At 35.8% G+C, this 24,220-nt stretch overlaps 2 protein-coding genes across 6 annotated transcripts; both read left to right on the top strand.

Moving 5' to 3' along the window:
* The first annotated feature begins 2,303 nt into the window (after positions 1–2,303).
* On the top strand, positions 2,304–12,812 carry LOC120073286 (CBBY-like protein). 4 transcript variants are annotated; one of them, XR_005480714.1, is made up of 14 exons: positions 2,307–2,676; positions 4,312–4,361; positions 4,452–4,515; positions 5,584–5,632; positions 5,747–5,815; positions 6,810–6,871; positions 7,613–7,693; positions 7,912–8,066; positions 8,167–8,251; positions 9,521–9,664; positions 10,191–10,294; positions 11,299–11,574; positions 11,644–11,704; positions 12,421–12,812. XR_005480714.1 is itself a non-coding variant. In XM_039026034.1 (12 exons), exons 1-11 carry the CDS (start codon positions 2,414–2,416, stop codon positions 10,291–10,293), a joined length of 1,125 nt encoding a protein of 374 aa, XP_038881962.1. In that variant the 5' UTR covers positions 2,307–2,413; the 3' UTR covers position 10,294; positions 11,299–11,909. The 4 variants fall into 4 exon arrangements, 3 of the variants coding, with proteins under 3 accessions (XP_038881963.1, XP_038881962.1, XP_038881961.1); XM_039026034.1 differs by lacking the exon at positions 12,421–12,812 and having other exon boundaries at positions 11,299–11,909; XM_039026033.1 differs by lacking the exons at positions 11,299–11,574; positions 11,644–11,704; positions 12,421–12,812 and having other exon boundaries at positions 2,308–2,676; positions 10,191–10,542.
* A 6,529-nt stretch (positions 12,813–19,341) lies between these two features.
* LOC120072727 lies at positions 19,342–20,180 on the top strand. Of its 2 annotated transcripts, XR_005480570.1 has the most exons (3): positions 19,342–19,520; positions 19,603–19,698; positions 19,777–20,180. XR_005480570.1 is itself a non-coding variant. In XM_039025198.1 (2 exons), the coding sequence occupies exons 1-2, from the start codon at positions 19,657–19,659 to the stop codon at positions 20,098–20,100; spliced, it is 366 nt and encodes a 121-aa protein (XP_038881126.1). In that variant the 5' UTR covers positions 19,511–19,656; the 3' UTR covers positions 20,101–20,180. The 2 variants fall into 2 exon arrangements, 1 of the variants encoding a protein (XP_038881126.1); XM_039025198.1 differs by having other exon boundaries at positions 19,511–19,698.
* The last annotated feature ends 4,040 nt before the right edge of the window (positions 20,181–24,220 follow it).

The following is a 24,220-nucleotide window of genomic DNA, read 5'->3' as shown; positions in this document are numbered from 1 at the left end:
TATCTTGCAGACATGGAGAGGCAGTTGTTCAGCAACTATCCCACTCCACCCTCGAATACTACTACTACTTCGTACATTTGAATTTTATAAAGTTGCCAGATTAGGATTCATTCAATTAGATTGACATCTCATCACAACATTGGTCGAGAGATGGAGGCCTAAGACACATACATTTCATATGTCCATTGCATAGTGCACTATCACTCTACAGGACATAGAAGTGTTGCTCGGGTTACCTATTGACAGTGGACCAGTCTCTAGAGTGATGTATGATGACTGGTTACAAATCTGTCAATTGTACCTCGATGTGACCCCACCTGCCGATAAAATTAAAGGATCAAGGTTAAGTTTCATATGGTTAGGGGTACAATTCTGTGAGCTCTTCGATGATGCAGACGAGGAAATCGTCATGCGCATATATACTGCAAATGATGGGTGGAAGTCTGTTTTCCGACAAATCAAGTCATTTTGTTCACTTGATGTTCCTGCCATTGTTAGCTAACCTCAATGACGCGAGACAGTATTCTTGGGATGGAGCATGTTTGACATGGTTGTATAGACAATTGTGCAAAGCAACTAAACCTGAAGTTCACAAGATAGCTAGGCCTCTAATACTTTTTTAACTATGGACTTGGGAGCGATTTCCAACAATGGCTCCACAAGTACAACATGTAAATGATACTTAGTTAGCTGGACGAGCCTATGGTTCTCGGTATGTTATTTTTAATTCAATTTAATTTTTATATGGCTGATCTAGTTAATTCAGAATCTAAATTATCAATTTAAAAATTTAGATGGAGAGACAAATTTCGTGTGACTAGGACAACCACACATGTAATCAGCCAGTATATATATATGTTTAATCTGCTTCAACCTGATCAAGTACATTAATACTGAACCAAATTGATTATTTTATACAAATTTTTATTGTATTTGTCTTTAATGTTCTTCAATATAATATTTTGTGTTTTAGATTATTTAGGAGTCTTACAAACTTGTTATGCACACTTTGCCTAATTTTCTGTACAAATGGTCAAAACATATGGCAGACGATAAGTCCTCATATATTTTCACATTGGTGAGTGACATTTTCTTGATAGGGTGGTGAGACAATTCGATTTTCAGTAGGATGTCCCATCGCCTTGTAATACTGAACCCCTACTGTATGACATTGTCTTAAGAACTAGAGATTGGTTTGAAACAGTTACACATTTGGTAGTACAATGGCACTATCGTGCAAGATTTATTGCAGTAAGGGTTTATATTGAGCATTTTGACAGGGATGTCACTTAAAACTACATCAACTGATATAATAATATCACAAAGCGCTACGTTATTCGTCCGGGAGCAGTTGTGGGTCATTTGGTAAATAAATGAATATTATTTAATTATTTTTAATTTGAATCTATTTTAAATATTATCTAACTGTTTTATATTATCTAATAGTAGACTTCGTGATGTTGCGAATGATCTGAACCAGGTTCTTGTTATATGCAGTGACAACCAGAGCTATATGGAGGAGATACATTATATGTACGATATACCTATTGTTCCTCCACCAGCTCCTAGACGTAGAGGACCCGTTCGAGAAGAAGAAGATGAGTTCGATGAGGTTGCCCACAATGTAGAAGAATTTCCCCTATGATGCAGACGCAGAGCCAAACTGATTATGCTAGTCCAATGACGATGATGCCAGCATTTGGTTCAGGATATTAGGATTAAGAAGCTGGTCCATCGTCTTCATACGTGCATGGACATGGTCGCGGTCGTGGAGAGCATAATAAATATTTATATTATGAAGCACCTACAGAGGTACCAGAGCAACATCAAGAGGAACCAAAGCAACCCAAAGTTCAAAGTCGACGACGACAACCAGCTCGAAATCGACGACATTCGCCTTGTGGGACATGTTGATTTTTATATAAATGAGATAATAGTTGTATTAATATGAATATTTTAATTTACACTTTATTATTTTTAAATTATGGAAGAAAACGTGAACGAGATATTATTTTATATGATATTTCTTAGAGTTAAATTAAGAAGATGATAAAAAATAATAACAAAATGAGTGAGGTGGAATATAATAAATAATAAAATAAAAAAGGAAGGTGTAATGGATGGAAGTCGAATTTTGAAAGTTCGACATCCTTACTGGATACACTAAATTAAAAAAACTCACACGATATTATTCTAATTTTACCTAACCATTTCTTAAATTATTGTTTTCAGATAACAAACACAAATTGGTCAATTAATTTGACTGATCCACGGTAAACGACAGGAGTCGAAGTGTTTATTTCCCAGAATCTGAGTGTGGACGGATCGCAAAGGGGAAATAAAAATACTAAAATAGTAGTGAAAACGGCACGAAGGGCATCGGAGCTGCGCTCTAAAACCTTCAACAACTGCCATGGAACTAACCTCCTCCTCCATACTCCATACTCATCCTATCAAAAGAACCACAACTTGCAATTGCTCATACTCCAATGTCATTCCTAAACAGCCACCAAGCAGATTCTATCCGTCTTCTTCTCCGCGTCTTTCTGTTTTCTCGAAAAACTACAATTTCACCGGAAAGAGTTTACGAATTACAAGATTAACAGCATTCAGCAGTTCCAGCCGTTCTAACAATGACTCGACCCAAGAACTCGCGGTTCTTCTTGAAGTTGAAGGGTGATTTTCCCTCAATTGTTCTTTTTAATCCATTCATTCAATCTTTTTACTCATTCTTCGTGGTTTGAATTATTCGGTTTATCTGAGTCTGCTTCTTTTCTTTATGGATAAGTACTAGACAAATACCTAGCCAGTGTTTAATTGCAAAGACGTTCGCCCGTGTCTTCAAACTTCTAAATCAGTGTGTTTACTGCTTGCAGTTTAAATTCTGTACGCTCTTTAGTTTTAGCACGTTCCTGACCATACGCGTCTTTTTATCTTGTTGGCATGTTAAATCAAAGAAACATTTAGGCCATTATTGGACACCATCTGAAATTCGGTAGACAGGATTAAATTATTGGACCTACGATCTTTCGAACGGCCCAAGTATGGAAACTGGAAGATTGGTTGTCTTCCCTCATTTGTAGATCTGAACGAAAAAAAAAATGGTAGAAGTCAATCCAAAGACAAGCACTTTCATCAATAGAGACAACGTTATCCGCCATAAACGGTACATGAACTTTAAAGAATCAGAAAGTGGGAAAGTTCTCTGATTTATTTTTTTTCCTTTTAATAATAATAATTGTTTTTAGGAGAGGGAAGATATCTGATTCAGACTTGAAAAATGATTAGATTTCCTTAGGAATAAACCGTTTTAACTACACATCCCTGCTTCACATGAGGGAAATAACTAGGGTATTTTAAAAAATAGAAAAATAAGGAAAACTATATACACAAAATAACAAAATTTAATATTCTATGATAGAAATTGATAGAAGTTTATAAGTGTCTGTCGGTGATAGAAACTGATAGAATTTCATCAGATAGAAACTGATACAAGTCCATCACTGATAGACGTTGATAGAAGTCTATAATTGTCTATCAGTGATAGAAACTAATAGAAGTCCATCATTGATGGAGGTTGATAGAAGTCTAATAAGTGTCTATCAGTGATAGAAATTGATAGAAGTCTATCAATGATACTATAGTGATAGAAACTTATATAAGTCTATTACTGATAGACGTTGATAGTAGTCTAAAAGTGTCATCAATGTTTTTTTTGCTATTTCTATAAATAGTTTGACATTTTTTCTACCTGTGAAAATTTTCCAAATAACTAAATATACAAGATAAACAATTAGTTCTAATAAGCCTTCACCAAGAAGAACCTATCAAGTACTGGATCACTCATCTTAGGCTGTGGCCATGTGCCTTTCACTCTACCAATCACTTAAAACGGGCCCTTGTCTGTGTCCAACTGTTAAAGTAGACCAAGAAGGTATTTATTTTTCTAAACATACATTTGGATGACTAAACCTTTCCTTTTACAAAATCTTGATCGGATATGTATGAAGTTCCTTTTTAGTTTTGATGATTGTGTTGCCCATAAAAGCTTCTGCAGATAAACCAAGAGAAAGAAAGAAAAATATTGATAATAAAAGTTAAAAAAGAAAAAGCAAAGTGTGAACATGATGTTGGCAGGGAGAAGATAGGCTCAAGGCTGCATTGATTTGAGTTTGGGTTGTTGGACAATATTGTTTAGGTGATTTGACATAATAAACAATTAATGTTTTTATGCTCTCTAAGTTTGTAATGTTTCATGAGCCAAGTAAGGTTAGAGTTTCTTCCCTTAACTTGTTTCTTCCTTCCTTCCAGAGTTCTTGTGGATGCATATCGCTCAACTAATCGCCAAGCTTTCAATGAAGGTGTACAAGTTTTCATACCTATCTGAATCCTGTTAATTTGACTGGGATTTATGTGTTTTGGATTATCATTATCTAACTTTGTGCTGACAGCATTTCGCAAGCTTGGACTTGACTGTGCAAATTGGACTGAGCCTGTATATTCAGACCTCGTCAGGTGTAACTCTTGTTGATACTATCTATATTTTGAAAGCATGTCATTGTGGTTTCATATTTGTTTTGTTTACTAATCGAATATATGATAAATTTGGCATCTTAAAGATTATATTCACTTTTTTCCCTCAAACTTATCAAACTTTGAATCATTGCAACAATATTTCAATAATGAGCATTTACGTTGAACTTATAACTTTATATTTCTAATTTCTTCGATGAAATTTGTTTCTCATAGAAAAAACTTGTAACTTTGCTCTCTCTCTCTCTCCCTCTCTCTCTCTCTCCCCCCAACTCAAGTTTGATTTTTTCAATTTAACAAAATTTAGTTGTCTTTGTTTTTCTGACTACATATTGTTGAAGTTGGTGGATTTTAAATTACCTATCTGATAGGAGCGGGAAAACCTCCATCCATTTTACATAATTTAGTAAGAAGTCTTGTGTGTTGATTTGTAGGTTGGTTATGTAAGGCATAAATTGTTAGTTGTCAGAGCAAAGGGTGCATGTGAAAGCGAGTTATTTTGTATGGGACAGGGATTGTGTGTGAGTGACTTGGGATCCCTTGTAATACCTACCCGTAATGTAGACCTCTCGGATGTTTGTGTGTGTGTGTGTGTGGAATAAGATATTTATAAATCAATGAAATATACAAGCGAAAAGGGAGGAAAGGTGACGCCTAAACCACGGGAGGTTACATGAAAGCCCTCCAATTAGTCAAAATATAATTTAGAGAATCATTACAAAAGGCTCTACGAAGCCTACATCAAGAAGCTGCAACAAAGAGGGTGCCCATAAAAGATTCAAAATCTACACAAACAATTTGAGGTTTCTATCTGACCATGTGCACCGCAGAAAACTTTTGATAAAGTCGAGCCAGAGAAATTTTGTCTCTTCTTCTAACAGATGATTATGGAAAATAGAGAAGAGGTTATCAGCCAATTTGTAATAAAAAACAAAAGATCATTGAAGAGAATAAATGTACATGTTCCAGAACTCTAATTGGTACAGCGGCACAGCATATTCTAATAAAGGCTCTATCACTATTGTGAGTTAAGATTAATTTCTTTCACAGGAAGAATGCTGCTAATGAGGAACGGATGCTGATTATGTATTTTAACCGTGTAAGTTTCTTTTCTTGTTTTGGAGTTATGAACTATTATTTTTGGTCATTGTTTTTTTCCCCTTGGTTATGTAACACTTTTTTAAGTCGGTAAAAGCATTTCTCTTCGTTATAGATTGGTTGGCCGACTTCACTACCAACGAATGAGAAGGAATCATTTATTAAAAGTGTTCTGCGAGAAAAGGTACTTCTATAGACCATATATGAATGAAATATCTGGCAATTGTTGCTCAGGCGCTTGATTGTAGGTTCCCTTAGGCAGGTAATTCAAAGAGAAGTTCATAATCATTCTTTTTCTCGAAGATATTTGCTTATATTAAGAAATTTCCAGTTCTGTAAAATTTACCTATATATCTTTAAGTTTCCTCCTCTCCTCACAAGAAGAGGGTTTAACCATTAGGTTAATCTCGTCTCCCTTCTCTGTCATGTCTTTTCTAAATAGCATATATTGTATTGAAATGTACTTGGTAAAAAAGCTTGTGATGAGGATTTGCCATCCTTTCAATTCCTGACATCCATGAATTTCTTGACAAAGGTTTTTAATTGGATGAATGATAAAAGAAAAATTGGATAATTAAAGAACTTTATTGTAAGAAACAAACATCTAGCCTTGATAATCCCAACTCACTCCCATATGTATAGGACCCTGTATCCCTTTCCTAAAAGTATCTTTTATGATCCCTTTCTATACTACCTGATGGCATTTTTCCTCGTGAAGAGAGGACCTGCCAGTGAATTAGTGATCTAAAACACGAATTTATGATCTAGTTGATATTGGATTCGAATATAAATGCTTATAAAGTGGAGCCTTTCTTTCTCGGTCGTCTGTCTTTCTCGTTGTGGATTCCCATTTATGCAGTCTGTTTCCTCATTATCTGTCTTTCCCCCCCGGATTAGCCAGTCGCATCTAGGTCTTATTTTTCGTTGATCTCTTCTGGTGCATAAGTTGGTTTGCATGTCCCTATTCTCCCCTCTCCATCTGTAACTCTTTTTTTAGAATAGAAATATTTTGTTATACGTTATATTTATTTGTTATGGCATTCCTCTTGTGAGTAATACTGTTATCAATACACATTTATGCTAGCAACACTTTCTCTCTCTCGCTCTCTCTTAATTTTTATTTTAATTTATTTTATTTTAAAATATGAAGAAACATTTTTTTGATCCATTGTTGGCAGAAAAAGGCATCAGATGAATTGATGGTCTCACAAAGTTTGCCACTCCGGCCTGGAGTTGAAGAGTAAGTCTCTGAACTGCATCCTGTTTGAATGGTACATGGTTAATTAATCCTTCTATTTTTAATTTGAAGGCCTCTATTTCTTATTCGAGTGGAAATATATGGTTTTCCAATGATGCTTGGATGGAGTGTTGGAAAATTGATAATCCACTTATTGCTAATGAAATCATTGAGGAGTGAATCTCTAATGCTCATTTAGTTCAAATGACCATGACCTGCAAGAGTGGGATCTTTCCCGAAGAAGTCCTAGTTAGCTTATCAATCTTCTTGGCTGCAGCATCAGGAGATAGAGAGATGAAATAGGCAGACATATTAGCAAGTTTAGCTTAAGCTAAATCAAAATCCTCGTTAAATGAAATTGGCTTATGAAATTCCACGAAATGTAAGGATTTTACCCTTGATATGTTATGAAAATTGGGGAAATTAACTATTCTTAGAAACTCATTTGTCATTTATCAATCTATAAATGTTAGGAGCTTTGTAAGGGAAGATACAATTTTAGGCACAGTTTCAGATATTGCTCAATATAATGTTATGCATATACGGTTTAACTCACATCTAACATTTCAGATATTGCTCAATATCATGTTATGCATGGTCGCTAGTCACTTTCTACTCTTCACTTCGAATGAGATTACACGTACAATAGTAGTTGATATCAAAAGTTGTCAATTATCAAATTGTGTCTACAAATCACTCTTGATTGTTTCTTTTATTAAATGGAGCTACATTTCATTTCTGCAGTTTCATTGACAATGCTTATAACGAGGGAATACCTGTGATTATTCTCACAGCCTACAGCAAGAGTGGAGAAGAAATTGCTAGGTATATTCCTGTTACCATTAAAGTAATACCACAGTCGAAAACTTGGATCAAAAGTCTGTTTCACACAATTTATAGAATGTTTGTCACATTGTTCTTGTTTGCTTGATCGTTTGTTTGTTTGTTTGTTTGTTTTGTTTTGTTTTTGTTTTTTTGAATAAATAATTTTACAATCTCAATTTTAAAGCTAAGATTTCCAAAATGCGTTGCTTAATTGTTAGATCTATCATCACTAAGCTTGGACCTGAGAGAATATCCAAAGTAAAGATTGTTGGGAATGAGGAGACAAGACAGAGTTTATATAGTGAATTTGTGCGTGGTCAAGCAAAGCAGTCAGGTTTGGAAGAGGAACTAGCTAAGGAAGCAATGAAGGCAGGTAGTCCTTTTTCAATGTTGGTTGACATGCTTTCTGTTTTTCCAAATTTAAATATTGAAGGTTGGATACTGAAGGGCTGTATTCTTGCTTGACGGGCTAGCTTCTGCTGAGAAACAAAGGATAGCCAAGAAGGTTGCATCGGCACTGAAGTTGAGTGTCGAGATAAATACTACCTCATCTGAAAGGTCCGTCTGTTTTTTAAATGAAGTTAGTGAATGTAGATAATGATATGCTTTTACTCCTGTGTTGTAATTGTTTTTGTTTTTGTTTTTGTTTTTGTTTCTTTTGTTGTTATTATTATTGTTATTGTTATTATAATTTTCTTGTTAATGGCCAACTGACTATGATGACATGTAGGGCCTGCAATCATTCGATACTTCAAGTCTTCTAGGCATTGAGGCACCATCTAACACTGAATTGATTGGCATGCATTTTTTGAAAAGGAACATGACAAAAAGGAAGTGGATAAATTGAGGTCCAATCCTACTCACATAACATAACACATATTTCTGAGGACTTGAAACTTTGGAAGAAATTCTTGTTTTGTTAACCTTAATTTCTTGGAGAGGTTCATTTGTGGTTTAGCTTGATTGGTCAATTTTCGAGAAGTCGTGTAGAGTTTAAAAAGAGAAAAGCTCCTGGATTTTTACAACTTACCAGTCCTGGTATCTGATCTCATGGGATGGAGAGGAAGCTACCAAGTGAGAGAGAGATAGCACTAACTTTTCATCCTCTCCTCTTGAACTTAGTTTCACAGCTGCTTTCACCTTCTGTCGTACAAAATGCCCACCGATGAAAATTAACGAGTGTTAGAAGACAATGCAAACAATGGAAGTGCAATAGAAGTAACCAATATGGACCAATGGTTCGATTGACTTATGGTTATAGAAAAAAGATATGTTGCGGTTCTTGAAACCCTTCTACTTTACCTCTGCACAAAAATACGTGTTGTGCATGCTTTTCAATCTTATTAACTTACACATACATGCACATGTATCTTGGTAGTCAACTTTGTAGTATTCATGGGACATTTTTAGTAGCTTCATTATGTGGTCTAAGAATTGTATGGTTCTCAGACGGCAAGAATCTTGGAATAGTCTATTGTTCATTAAATGTTATCTCATGGTCGATTTTTATTTGATTGTGATTGTCACTAATTTTTTGTTTTCTTTCTTTGTTTTCACTTCTTTGGAGAGTTGGTATTCCTTGAACATTTATTCCTTGACATTATATCAATGAGAAGTTGTTTCTTATAAGGGGGAAATCCAATTAAACATTGCTGTCCTATGGTTGCACTTTGCAGCTGTCATGATATGTGCACAAATCTTAGAAATTTATTTTGAATAATTGAATTGCTGGTTTATTTGACAGCAATGTTTAACATGATATATTTTGGTTACAAAAAGCATTATCGTGTGCATTATCTAATATGACTTCATTTTTTTAAAAAAAAGTTTGGACAAGATCATATGTGCATTGCGTGCTGGAGCAGAACTTGCGGACACACCTGTTTCCAATTGCATCCTTATTGCAGGAACCCAGTCTGGGATTGATGGAGCTGAGCGAATAGGAATGCCGCGTATTGTGCTCCGTAGCAGGTAATCCCCAATGTAGTTGGTTTGAGCTAGGTTAGAACCAATGACTCTTGAATACAACTGTTGGAATGCCATCTTCATTTCTCTTTCCTCTTCCTCTTCCGTGATAGCATGAAACTAAGAATCTATCTGTGTCAATATATCATCAAGGATCTGGATTGAATATTGAACTGACTCATAGTTGACATATTCAATCACTCTTGTCTTTTCTGGGTTAAAGTGACCTAATCACTTTCATGCTTCATACGAGAAGTTGTGCTTTCGATCTGGTACCTCTGGCGAGGCTCTTTACTTTTCAAAGTGGTTCCATCACTACGGTATATCAAGAAAGTAGCATTACATTTCTCTAAGAGGCTAGACTCCTTGATTATATAACTTGTCAACTTTGTTTCTGATTGAGGAAAAGTTTTGCTTGAGTTGAGTGGGACTTGGATAAAAAGAAAAACTGTTGTCCATATCGTTTTTAGCAATTAACTTAATCTGCAATTTCTATTTGTAATGTAACAACTTCATGCTTGCTTCTTTGTAGTTTGACATCGAGAGCTGAGTTCCCTTCAGCAAACGCTATAATGGATGGCTTTGGTGTCGGTGGCTTAACGATTACCAGATTACGGCAAAAGACATGGTCTTGAGGTCCATTGTTACTCGCTGCCTCTTCATTACCGTTAAATCACATTGTTAAGATGATGTCTTGTACTGTTACACGACTATTTTCATGATTCCATTCTTAAACGTATGGCTATGGCTTAAATTCTTGGAATTTTGAATCCTCAAATTGAAGAATGAGGTGAGAAGAATATAAAAGAAAGGGTTTTATTTTGGAAGAATAATACGAAGAAATAAAATACATTATGGAAAGAAAAAAAGAAAAATCTCTTGAATCTTTATTTGCGTAATTGGCCTCGCGTAAACTCAAAGCCCCTCTTTTATTATATTACATCTATAAAAGGCAGCTGAATTAATGTGACGACTCGAAAATCATTTTATATCTTTGCCCTTTTAAACTTGTTTTTTCTGATTGGGATATTGAATTTTCATCAATAATTTTCACATTTTCAGCCTAACATTTCCAATATATCCTAAAAAAAAAAGAAGTCAAACATAAAATATGAAAAATAAAATGTCACAAAAATATAAATAATAAGCATTTTAGTTTGTGTAAAAATATAAAACGTTTGTTCGAAACAAATTGATTTTCGGTTGGACTAGTTTGATCGTAAGTACAAGGATACGGTTACTCCCTTCTAACTCTCATTATCATATACTTTTTGAAGTTATCCTGCATAATTTTTCTATATTATATTTCTTCCATTCTCCTTGAGTAATACATGGAATACACTTACCTCCAAGCATCTATTTTAATTACAAAGAGAAGAAATTAAAATATATATATATATTTGCATGCATCTAGTTTGTTCGAAATCCTACCTAAATGATTTAAGCTATCATGTGATAAATTTTACATTATTTAATTTTTTTCTTATTTGTGATTGAAGTGAATGCATAAAAGGCCCAACCCACACCCAAATATTTTTCATTGTTCTTCTCAAATTCCTTTTATTTTTCATTAAATGGTTTAATAATTTGTTAAGAGTTCTTAATTTTTTAAAAACATTCCAACTTTTGTGTGTAACTAGGACACGGTCGAGTGGCACCCATCCCATCGGCAAATTACTTTCTGCTCCTTCCCTTCCCTCCCTGCGGTGTCCGCCGCGTCTCCGCCTCTTGCTGCACACTGAGACCAACCCCTCCGCCACGCCATATTTGATTTGTCTCTTGTCCCTCTGTGCTGCTGCTTCGTCGGTTGTCGGTACGCCTCCACTGCCAATTTTTTTCTCTTCTTATATGTCTCTCTACGTCGCCCTGCCGCAGCCTCTCCACCTTGCCTCTTCATCAAAACGCTCTGGAATCAGGTATGCCGTTAGTCGTTTACTTTGCGAACAATTTAGTTAAACTCGAACTTAGGGTTGTTTCGATTTCAGGAGTTTGATTCAAATCATCAGTAAGCTTGTGCGCTGTAATTATGGCCAAACCATTCTCACGGTAGTATCATCCTTTCTTACGTGCAGCTTCTTATTTCTTTTTCGTCAATCCTAATTTTTCTTGTCGGTCATTGATGAAGGTCCCATACGAAATAACAAAAATTTGAAAAGAAGGTGCAGTTTTATGAGAGTGAGTTTCGAACACTGACACGAACATGATAAATAACAAAAAAACGAGATTTTCACATAACAAGCCTTGACCATATATTTTCATAAATATCTTTAAATTTATTATTATTTTTTTAAAAGTCTATTATTTTTTAAGAGTTTTATCCTTTTTATATATATATATATATATATTCAAAGTTACTCAATGATGAAGGAAGAAAAGAAAATGTATTTAATATAAATTTTCTCATTTGTCAATTAGAGAGAGAAAAAAAACATTTATTTTATTTTATTTTTTTATTTTCCAATTTGAAAAGAATACATTTATTGAAATTTTATTTTTTATTTACGTTGTTTTCACATATCAATTTATTTTTTACCGATTAATGGTTATTTTAAATATACCTTAAAATATTTTGACGGATTCATAATTATTTTAAATATACCTTAGAATTTTTTGTTTAGGTATTTGAAAATATTTTAACCAATATATGAAATATACTACAATTTATAAATTAGAGATTGACTCAATGCTTGACATAAACCAGAGTATAAACTAATATATGAAAATATATCTTCATTTATGTCAAATAAACGATCGTCGACCAGATTTGTTCGCCCCACGGTGATGTCGACCGAATCTGCTCAACCCGTCACCGTTGATTCGTCTAACGTCGTCCACGCCATCGATTCGTCCTAAGTCATTCATGTCATCTTGTGTCGAGTCATCAATTCGTCTCATGTCATCGTCTATCGTCTGCAACTCACACCGCCGGAATGAGAAAAGAGAAGGAGGAGGAAGGAGAAAAGAGTGTGAATTATGGGGGAGAAGAATATATAAATATATTATTGGGGAGAGAGTATGCATGAAGGAGAGAGAAATTATATATATATATAGATGTGTATGTATTTTAGATGTGTATGTATATACATGTATATACATGTGTATGTATAATATTAACGTAGTTAAGGGCTAAATTGTAAATAGCTACTGATATTAGTGAAAATAGAAATGCCAATAGGTTCTTTTTTTTTTTTTTTTTTTTTGTAAAAAATGAAATGTTCAAGACATTAATGTAGTATGTGCCTATTCTTTAGGTATTTTATGTAGAAATCCCTAACAAAAGTTACAGAAAATTATTCATACTAGGGAAATTTGGGCCAATGATCAAATATCTTGGTCCATAATGCCAAATGACCCGGTTTTTTTTTTTTTTTTAAATATCAGTTGACATTTTGTTGACGTCATCACGGTATGAGATTATAAGAATTACTCTTGATAATTGTCTCGCTCTCGCTACATAGATCTCACTCTCGCTATCTGTCTATCTTCCATCATGATGTGATTGTTTGTCACTATACGATTGATTTCACAACTTTCACGAAATCATTCGTCTACAACTTAAAATCGTTAACACACAGCAAACATGTAATGGTGAATTCTTTAAAATCTAAACTTCATTTGAACTGTCATTTTGTTGAACGAAGATTTATTGAACGAGGTTTTCCAGAACGGAGTTTTTTGGGACCAAATAGAGTTTTCTGGTTTTTCAGAACGAGACAGACTTTTCTTGAACGTGGTTTTATTGGTGTTTGTTGGAATGTGGTCCCAAAAAAGGTATGTAAATAACATAACGAAAAGGGTGTGAGAAAGAGCGACAACGAGAAAGGTGGAGAGAGAGAGCAACAACGAGAAAGGTGGAAAGAGAGAGCGACAGTAAGACCAAGAAGGAGAGAGATAGAGTGACAGCGAGAGCAAGAGGGAGGGAGAGCGACAGCGAGAGGTAATGACAATGAGAGTCACAAAAGCGAGAGCAATTTAGAGCGACGACGAGAGAAATCCATGTGCATTAGACGATATTCATCTGCTTAATAAAAAATGTTCTCTTGCTTTGTAGGATGACAGAAAAGTGTCTACTAATTAGATACGGAGGTGATTGGGATGAGAACCAAAATTTGTATGTTGGAGGCTAGCTAATAGGAATCATTTTGCCTATTCCATTGAAGCATGAATAACTTAAAGCTCACATTTATAGGGTTGCAAATGTAAGTTGCTCAGAGTTTGATGTTGTTATGAGAGTTAAATATAAGCTTGACTATGAAGCCCCTCCACAGTACATATAGAATGACAGTGATGTTCGCTTCCTTCTTTTCCGGGAAGATCTTTGTAGAGTTCAACTATATGTAACGCTAAAATTGAACCATGACGGAAATGTGAATATGAGTTATGATGGTATAAGGGTAGACAGACATACGAGGGTATGAGCTTAATCGAGAAGAGGTGATATTTCATTGTCTATGAACACTCAACCATTAACATTACCAATTGACAATGACAACATTCATGCATGGGACTTGGAAAGAGAAACTCAATGTAACGGACCTGTGCTTGGTAATGAGAGATCGGGAGGACTTACTTCAATGGATTGTGGTCCTTCAAAAGAGCGTGATCCTTTTGTGGTTGGTAATGAGAGATCATCAGGGTTGAATTTTATGGATTGTGGTCCTTCAGAAGAGCGTGATCCTTTCGTGGTTGATAATGAAAGATTAGCAGGATTGAATTCTAGGGACTGTGGTCCTTCAGAGGTGTGTAGACCTACAGTGACTATTAATGAGAGATTAGCAGGATTGAATTCCATGTCTTCATGTCGTAGAGGGGAATTTATTATGGGAAAATTTGTACGGATGACCCATTTTTTGGGCCCAAAATGTCAAATGACCCATTTTTCTAAAAATAATGTCAATTGACCCTCTACTGACATCATCGTCATACCAGATTACATAAATGCCCTCACCTCTTTGTCTTCTCACCCTTATACTCATGTCGATTGTGTCTTAAACTGATCAGTAATGGGGATAGGGTGGATCGTTTTGGGGTTTAGAAATATTGTGAACCTATGGTTTTTTTTTTGTTTGTTTTTTTTGTTTTCGATGTGTTCTGAGGTTGAAAACCAGTAGCAAGAGAGAATATGAGTGAGATAAGTGAGAGTGAAATCAGTGAGGGCGACATCAGAAAGAGCGACACCAGAGAGAGTGACACTAAAGAGAGCGAGACTTGTGAGAGCGATACCAGAGAAAGCGAGACTAGCGAGACAATGTCTAAAGAAAATCTTTCTCTTCGAAAGGGACAGAGAGCGAAAGAGAGAGAAAGAGAAAGAGAGAGAGAGAGCGAGAAAGATTTTCTTTCCCTTTCTCGCTCTCTCTCATAAAAATATCTAAATTTAGCCTTTGTAACACTCAATAAAGCTTAAAAGTTTATTATCAAAATTTCAAATCAAACTCTAATTTCTGTTCACTTTCTCCTTCTATAAAATTACAAACATATTCATATTATGTCTTTTTTTTTTTTTTTGCATGTATGAATTATTATTACTATTTAACCAATTTTGATAAAACTCGATTGATTTTAAAATTTATTGAAAATACATAAACTAACTTGAGTGATTCAAAATATAACCCTCGCAACAATATTTCATTCAAATTTTTTCTCCATGAAAGAACCTTTTCAATTTTGAACCAAAAAAATTTTAAAATACAAAATTCAAAATGATATTTTATTTTTTTTTATTTTTTAAAAAATGTCGTATTTATATCTAGTTCAAGAAAGTTCACATGAAGTTTTTACATTTTTAATTATTATTATTTTTAGCAGACACATAGACTGCTTAATTACCTCATAGAAAATGTTGACACCTTCACACATCTTGAAATTTTATTATTCAAAAAATAATTATTTACTAAATTTGGGGGAAAAGGTCGGGTCTTGTCTAGCGAGAAAGGGAAAGAAAATCTTTCTCGTTCTCTCTCCCTTTCTGTCTCTCGCTCCCTGTTCCTTTCGAAGAGAAAGATTTTCTTTAGACATTGTCTTGCTAGTCTCACTCTCTCTGGTATTGCTCTCGCTCTCTCTAGTGTCGCTCTCGCCGATTTCGCTCTCACTTATCTCACTCACATTCTCTCCTTCTACTTGTCTTCAACCTAAGAACACATCAAAAAAAAAAAAAAAAAAACCATAGGTTCACAATATTTCTAAACCCTAGAACGACCCACCCTATCCCCATTATCGATCAGTTTAAAACACAATTGACACGAGTAGAAGGGTAAGAAGACAAAGAGGTGAGGGCATTTACGTAATCTGGTATGACGATGATGTCAGCAGAGGGCCAATTGACATTATTTTTAAAAAATGGGTCATTTGACATTTTGGGTCCAAAAAATGGGTCATCCATACAAAATTCCCTTTATTATGCCTGCTACCTTTTCATCTGAGACAGATGTTGAAGTTGGTCAACTTTTTTTGAGTAACAGTGACTTAAAACTGAGATTATCTATTCTGTCCATAAACAATAATTTTGAATATAAGATAAGAAGATTAACTAAGTCTTTGTTTACTGTCAAATGTATCGAGGATAATTGTAAGTGGAGCCTTCGTGCAGTGAAAATCTCAGGGTGTGATATATTTAAGATCACGAAGTATATGCGGTCACGTTCTATTGGAATTTTAAATCATGATCATAGACAAGCAACGACTGCGGTAGTTGGTGAACTAATCAAAGACAAGTTTACAAGCATATGACGTGTTTATAAATCTCGTCACATCGTTAAGGAATGAGGAAAGAGTACGGCGTAAACATAAGTTACGATAAGGTGCAGCGTGTAAGAGAAACTACTTATCTTTTGCTAGGGGTACTCTAGAAGAATTGTACGCTGTTTTACATGCATATGGTGAAGCGTTTAAAATGGAGAATCCAAGTGCAAGGTTTGAAATCGAACTTGAAAATGATGTGCATTTCAAGTACATGTTTATGACATTAGGGCTTTGTATTAAAGGTTTTGCAAGTTGTCAGCATATGATAATTGTTGATGGATCACATTTGAAAAGAAAATACAAAGGGACCATGTTGGTCGTTGGTGTTTCCATGGACGATAACAACCAAGTATATCCACTAGCATATGTCATAGTGGATAATGAAACTGATTGAACTTGGAAGTGGTTTATGTAGAATTTGAAGTGTGCCATTAGATAACCCCCTAACTTGGTGTTTGTGTTCGATCGACGGTATCTCTTGGCAATACCATTCGTGAAATTTTTCCTATGACATTTCATGGATTGTGCATAAACCACATAGAAAATAATATTTTTTCCAACTTTAAGGAAGTACGATTGTTGGGATGTTCAAGGATGAAGCCAGAGCATTTCGCATGTTAGAGCTCCAATCACACTAGGACCAACTACGTACTTTTTGAAATAGTGCTATATCAAAATATTTGGAGGATATTGGTCTTGGAAGGTGGGCGCAAGTTTACCAAACAGAACGAAGATACGATAATATGATGTCCAATAGTGCAGAGTGTTTCAATTCATTGACCAAAGAATATCGGCAGATGCCCATAATGTGCTCATTGTAACATGTTCGAGGCTTCATCCAATCATAGTTTTATGAACGGAGAAATTATTGGACATCTCGAACTATCGTGAAAACTGATTAGCGAGTGAGTGTGACAAAGGCAGACAATATCGAGTTAAGTCGATTGATTGTTACAGGATCCATGTGCAGGACAATCGAGTGGACGGTATTGTGAACCTCTATACAAAGGAATGCACGTGCAAGGAATTTGACTCACTCAGTATCCCATGTTCGCATGCAATTGTGGCTGCGTGAGAATGAAACATCCTCATCCAAGTATTGTGAACCTCTATACAAAGGAATGCACGTGCAAGGAATTTGACTCACTCAGTATCCCATGTTCGTATGCAATTGTGGCTGCGTGAGAATGAAACATCCCCATCTGAGGTCTATGTAGTCCATTTTATAGTGTTGAAAACCTCATGGCTGCTTATGCAGAGCCTGTAAATCCATTCAGTCACATATCTAAATGGTAGAGAGCGAGACGGGCAAGAGCGAGATAAGCGAGATTAGTGAAAGCGAGACTTTAACATTATGTATTGTTAGTGATTTTTTAGTACAAATCTATTAACTGATAAATTGAATGTTCATACAATGCAGGAGTAATTTAAGATGTCAAAAGCTTTGAAAATACATGAATCTGATAGGTTTCCCGAAAAAGTAACGAGCCTGGCCCACGTTGCGAATGCCAACAAGATTGTGAAAGAGAAGCTTAGTAGAAGGCAATTAGAGATGTTCAAAAGAACTGTTTTTGGGCGATTTGTAGACATTGAACTTGTATTCAACAACCCACTTATCCACCATATGTTATTGAGGGAAGTGAAGAAGCAGAGAGTGGACTTGATTAGTTTCTTTGTCAAAGGAAAGGTTCATCACATTTTCAAAGGACAATTTTTTTATTGATCATTGGTTTGTGGTGGTCCCCTACGCGAGTTTTACGGAGTGAGAAGTCCTCACAAGAACTTACGACGAGGTACTTTGGTAATCGGTCAACCTCAGACGCATTCCACTTGAATTTATTGGAAGAAGAATACAAGAATTTGGTATTTGAAAACAACGATGATGCTGTTAAAATCACTCTAGTATATTACACAAAGATTGCAATGATGGATAAGAACAAGCAAAAGAGTGTTGTCGATCGTACTCTATTTGAAGATATTAAAGACATAGATTATTACAACAATCTTAATTGGGGTACAATTATTTGGCAAAGGATACTCGACGCTCTCAAGACTGCACTGAATGATAAGGTTGATTTATACAAGGAGAAGGTGGGGGGAAATAAAATTTATGTTATGAAGTACTCGCCCCATGGATTTCCCTAAGCATTTCAGGTAGATGTTCCTTAACTTAATTTTACCTTTGGTTTAACATTAACATAGTTATAAATACGAGTTGTTTCATATTTAGGTGTGGACGTATGAGATCCTATCGTTTATAGCAGGGAACGTTGCCATTCGAAAGAGCAAGGTAGTTGTGCCTCGTATATTACGGTGGTCATGCTTCCACTCGGTGTCATTCAAAGTACTCGAGAGAGACATTTTTTAGTCTCAAAATGTAACTGTAATCTAGCCACAGTATGTTTATTCGGTTGTTAAATGTACACTAACCATCTTTACAGCCCGACACTATACATCTCGATTCATCTATACAGCCTGATATCACAACCTTTCCTATCACTCTTCAACCACCCATAAAGCCTGATATCACATCATCGTCTATTTCTCACCCTATTACCTCAACCGCTGTCTTGCCCACTATCTTTCCACCTCCAGATACGAGTAGAGAGGAGTATAAGGTTCCACCTTCTGAGAAATAATACATGTTGGAGCCACCACCTATTACACACTCTGACACTATACATCTCGATTCACAGGTATGATCATTATGTGATTCGAAAATCTCTTTCTTCATATTTTTTATTCGACATGTTCACCATTTTGTTATATTTCTGTAGGTTATGGTCGAGAGTCGAAAAACAACTCGTAAGAGAAAGGCTGTTGATAAATACACACCCCCGGACGAACCAAAGAAGAAAATAACAAAACTGAAGGAAATTAAGGTTCAACTTCCTTTGAACGTCCGGATATTAAGTACCCTCTCCCTAGGGTACCTACGACACGGTTTAAAGCAATGATCCAGTACTTCTTGGAGCATGAGGTTCCACCTGCTGTACTCACGTAAATGATGAACTGGATTGCCGATAAGAACACAGACAACGAGGTTTGAGAAAATGCATTTCAGCCATTATCCAAGGCCTTTTTCCAGGAGTTGACTGAACCAAGTTCATGGGTTGAGTGTGATGTAAGTTTACGATCCTTGTCCTTTTTACCAAGTACATACAGTAAACTCTGCTCTCCTAATATATATCTTGTTCTGGATGTAGACCCTAAATATCCTATTTCAGTTCGTAAAAGATAATTTTTATAGACGACCAGAAATGTATATGAACAGCTTCACCATCCTGCCAATTGGAGTAACGGTAACCATTTACTACTCTTCTGAATAGAACTACGTTGGTTGACTATTATGTGTTTTTAATGTTCATTTCGCTGTGTAGAGTCACCTTAATGCTCGAAATGGGGTCTACAAACATATTAAGAACAAGTCGACTTTTCATGCTGCCGTAGTATGGGAGGAAGAGACGTATCTGGATTATGTCATGGGTAAATTCGACATCAAGTGGTCAGATGTGGACTTCGTGTATACGACAACAAACATCAATCAACATTGGATGTTGATTGCATTCGATCTAAATGGAGGTCAGTTGTTTGTATTTGATTCACTACCGTCCATGACATCGAAGAAAGAGCTGGAGTCTTGCCTTGAACCATTGACTTACACCCTACAATCGCTTCTTCACTATTGTGACTTCAAACGTTAGAAGTCGAACATAGAAGCGTCTCGCTGGAAATATTTCGACCTACTGCTACGCACACACAGTACGAGTCGCTAGATTGTGGAATATTTGTAGTAAAATTCTTAGAGCATTTGGTGACGAGTAGTTTCCTTTCTGTAATCACTCAGGAGAAGATGAGTGACTATAGGATGCAGTTGGCATGTCAGTTGTCGACGAACACTCCATATTATTGATGTACATGTATATTATGCATATTATTGATGTAATTTTACCAACATGTTATTTAAATTATCAGTGTAGAACTACATGAATAGACAAACATTTGAGTAATATGAATAAACAAACTTGATTAAATTCCAGAAAGGTTCATGAATAGACAACCACTTGATTAAATTTATATAAGGGAGAGCGAGATTAGCGAGAGCGAGACATTTCCAGAGATTCATGAATAGACAAACTTGAGTAAAGTTGTGTAAGTGATAGAGAGAATAGCGAAAGCGAGATCTAGAGAGAGCGAGACATTTCCAGAAAGATTCGTGAATGTATAAAGAGAAAAAGATATACATTTGAAATTGATATGTCCGACTATGTACATTGAGGATTACAAGTGGCACATAGAAAATCACACTCGACCGACATTTGAATCATTTGGATTTAATTTAGTAGGTCGCCTGGACGTGAGTGGTTCACTGCAGTTTTGTCGATTATGCCCATAGTTCCCACACCTACCACATTTTATTTGTCTATTTTGTTCTCCTATTGATGGTATTCTTCATACTCTTTGTCACTCGACCTGTACCACTCTTCTAGGAGGTGCAATATGCTTTTCCATATATCCTGGAGGTCTCTTCCATTCAGATATGTGACCGAGTGGACTTACGGGCTCTACATAAGTAGCCATGAAGGAGTCAACGCTATAAAATGGGCTGCACAGACCTCGGATGGGGATGTTTCGTTCTCGCGCAGTGATGCGTTCGTAACATGCGATAAAATGAGTAATATCTATGAGATTATAACGCTTTGTTTTATCTGGTGGAACCCAAGTGCAAATTTAACCAGAGTCCTAGTAAGTCCAAGGTCGAACTCAGGGATTGTTTGTAAATGTGTGGTGAAACTAAAAATACGATCTTAATGCATATTGAAATGTTCAAACAAAGGGTTGATTGGAGGTGTTATTCTAATTTTAAAATCTATGCGATGAAAATTATGCCCAAGTGAAACAATGTGGATTATGGTTGTTGGTGATAGATATGCGATGATAGGGTTGAGAAGAATTTTCATTAACACTTCCTAAGCAACTAAATGGATTATGCGTTCAAGCGATGCACTCAATGTTACAATCATCACTTCTTAGTGTATCCGACCACATTATCTTATCTCTAAGATGCATGCGATGAGTGCAATGTGCATAAGATATATTTATTTCTAAGGAACATCTCTTCTTGTTTTATGAGTTCCAAATCTAAATTCTTTCAGACTCGGAATGAATTTACTTAGAACAATCTTTCAATTCATTCAAGTAACAGACATGAGCATACATAAAACAAGTTGATTGCATATTTCTTTTGTTGCTTAGTAGTGTTAGCTACATACTTCTCAACCCATTGGACAATTTAGCTACACATGATGGTAATGGATAAAATAAACAAAGGATAGAATGAATATGTATTCATATTGTAACATTTGAATTTGTCAAAGTCAAAATCACAATGCAAATACACATTAAAAGAAAGAAAGGGTTAGAGAATCAAGCCGTGGTGTGTAATGTCTTACTTCTCCGGCTTTATTGGTGACTACTTCACTCGGATTATCGAAAAATGGTATCCCTCTTTTTCTTCCATAGGAATCCTAAGTTCTTGCTAAGGTATTTCTATGGATGAATAGGAAGGTTTTAAGTAGAGTTTTCTTCTCAGAATTTCTCTCGTCTTTCTGTATATCCTACATGGCAATTGCATAGGTATTTATAAACGTCTGAGGATGCTTTTCTTTTCTCTTAGTCATGATTGTGCTGATGGGGGGCATTAAATTCCATACCCTGACACGCCGCCTGCAATACATCAGAAGTTCATTGAATATTCAACGAAGCTTTCTTGTTAGCCACCAACTCAATCTGTGATTTGACTCTCACCGGCCATGTCATGCTTCATCACCATAGCTGGTTATATGACTGTATGTTTGTATCTGATAGCTTTTGCTTGATCGCATTAGTGAGTGCTTGGTTCATGCAATCATGTGTTCGTTTGGTCGCGATAGCGAGTTTTCTGCATACATATAGCAATATCAGCCCGTAATTCAAATATATCAGATGTTGATATTGTATGATCGCATACTTTGATTTTTATATGAATTCTTTGGTACAAGTATCATAATTTCATACCTTTTCCTATTCTTTTAAATAAAAGAGATACAATAACTTGTATTTCTACAAGTTATCACACAACCACAATTGCATGTGAACATGAGATATCGAGTGAGTCAAATTCTTTACACGTGCATTCCTTCGTATGGAGATTCACAATACCGTCCAATCCATTGTCCCGCACATGGATCCTATAACAATCAATCGAATCAACTTGATATCGTCTACCCTTGTCACATCCACTTGCTAATAGGTTTTCACAATAGTCTGAATGTGACGTCGTTCGAGATACCCAATAATTTCTCCGTTCATAAAACCATGACTAGATGAGGCCTTTAACATGTTCCAATAAGCACATTATGGGCAGCTGTCGATATTCTTTGGTCAATGAATTGAAACAATCTACATTTTTAGACGTTATGTTATCGTAGCTTCATTCTGTTTGGTAAACACGCACCCACCTTCAAGACTAATATCCTCCAAATATTTCGATACAACACCATTTTGAAAAGTACGTAGTTGGTTTCAGTGTGATTGGAACTTTGACATGAGAAATGCCCTGGCTGCATCCTTGAACATCCTAACAATCGTACTGTTCTTAAAGTTGGAAAGAATATTATTTCTATGTAGTATGTGCACAATCCATGAAATGTCATAGGAAAAACTGCATGAATGGCATTGCCAATAGATACCCCTCGATCGGACACAAACACCAAGTTAAGGGGTTCTCCAATGGCACACTTCAAATTCGACATAAATCACTTTCAAGCTTGATTAGTTTCATTGTCCACTATGGCATATGCTAGTGGATATACTTGGTTATTACCATCCATGGAAACGCCGACCAACATGGTCCCTTTGTATTTTCCTTTCAAATGCGATCCATTAACAATTATCATAGGCCGACAGCTTACAAAACCTTTAATACAAGGCCCTAATGCCATAAACATGGACTTGAAATACACATCATTTTCAAGTTTGATTTCAAACCTTGTACATGGATTCTCCATTTTTAACGCTTCACCATATGCATGTAAAATAATGTACGACTCTTCTAGAGTACCCCTAACGAGAGCATAAGTGTTTCCCTTGCATGCCACGCCTCATCGTAACTTATGTTTACGCCGTACTCTTTCCTCATATCTGATGCGTGGAAAATGAAGTGAATAAATATGCATTTATTGTGCGTTCTCCATGCGTCGATGGTCATGCGTCAGATATGCAAGATGCGTCTAATAATGTATGCAATGACCATGCGTTCCTGCCACAAGTTTTCTTGCTCTCTCGCCTAGTATAACGAGATCGCAAGTTTCTCGGGTGATTCGAGGTTAAACTCAGGGACTTGTAGCTAAATGTCATGAAGTAATGTGTTTGCGGCGAAGAATAAAAGAATTTGAGGTTGAAGAGTTATGTGCTACTCCTACTCCTAACTAACAGATTAAGCAGTGGAAGTATGACTATGAGTGATAGAGACACAGCAACTATTAACACGTAATAAAATGCATGAAAAAATAGATAAAATGGTGGGGATGACTTCACCTCAATACTAAGCTTGATCGTAAAGGTAACCGCAGCCAACGCAAGCTATGCGATTATGTTACACACATTTGGCAAAGACGCATGTGATATATATGTGATGGTGTCAAGAGGCCCTATTTCTAAGTCTCTATTCCTACTCACGTTCTCTCACACATAAACAAGATGATCGTGTACCACCATATCCTACTTCTGGATGCATGCGATGTGACCGCATACTTTTATATCCTATCTATAGGGTGCATACGC

The sequence above is a fragment of the Benincasa hispida genome, chromosome 3 (genome assembly GCF_009727055.1).
Source record: "Benincasa hispida cultivar B227 chromosome 3, ASM972705v1, whole genome shotgun sequence".
Taxonomy (NCBI): Eukaryota; Viridiplantae; Streptophyta; class Magnoliopsida; order Cucurbitales; family Cucurbitaceae; genus Benincasa; species Benincasa hispida.
The sequence above is the reverse complement of the archived record's forward strand: the minus strand, read 5'-3'. Positions and strand labels throughout refer to the sequence as shown.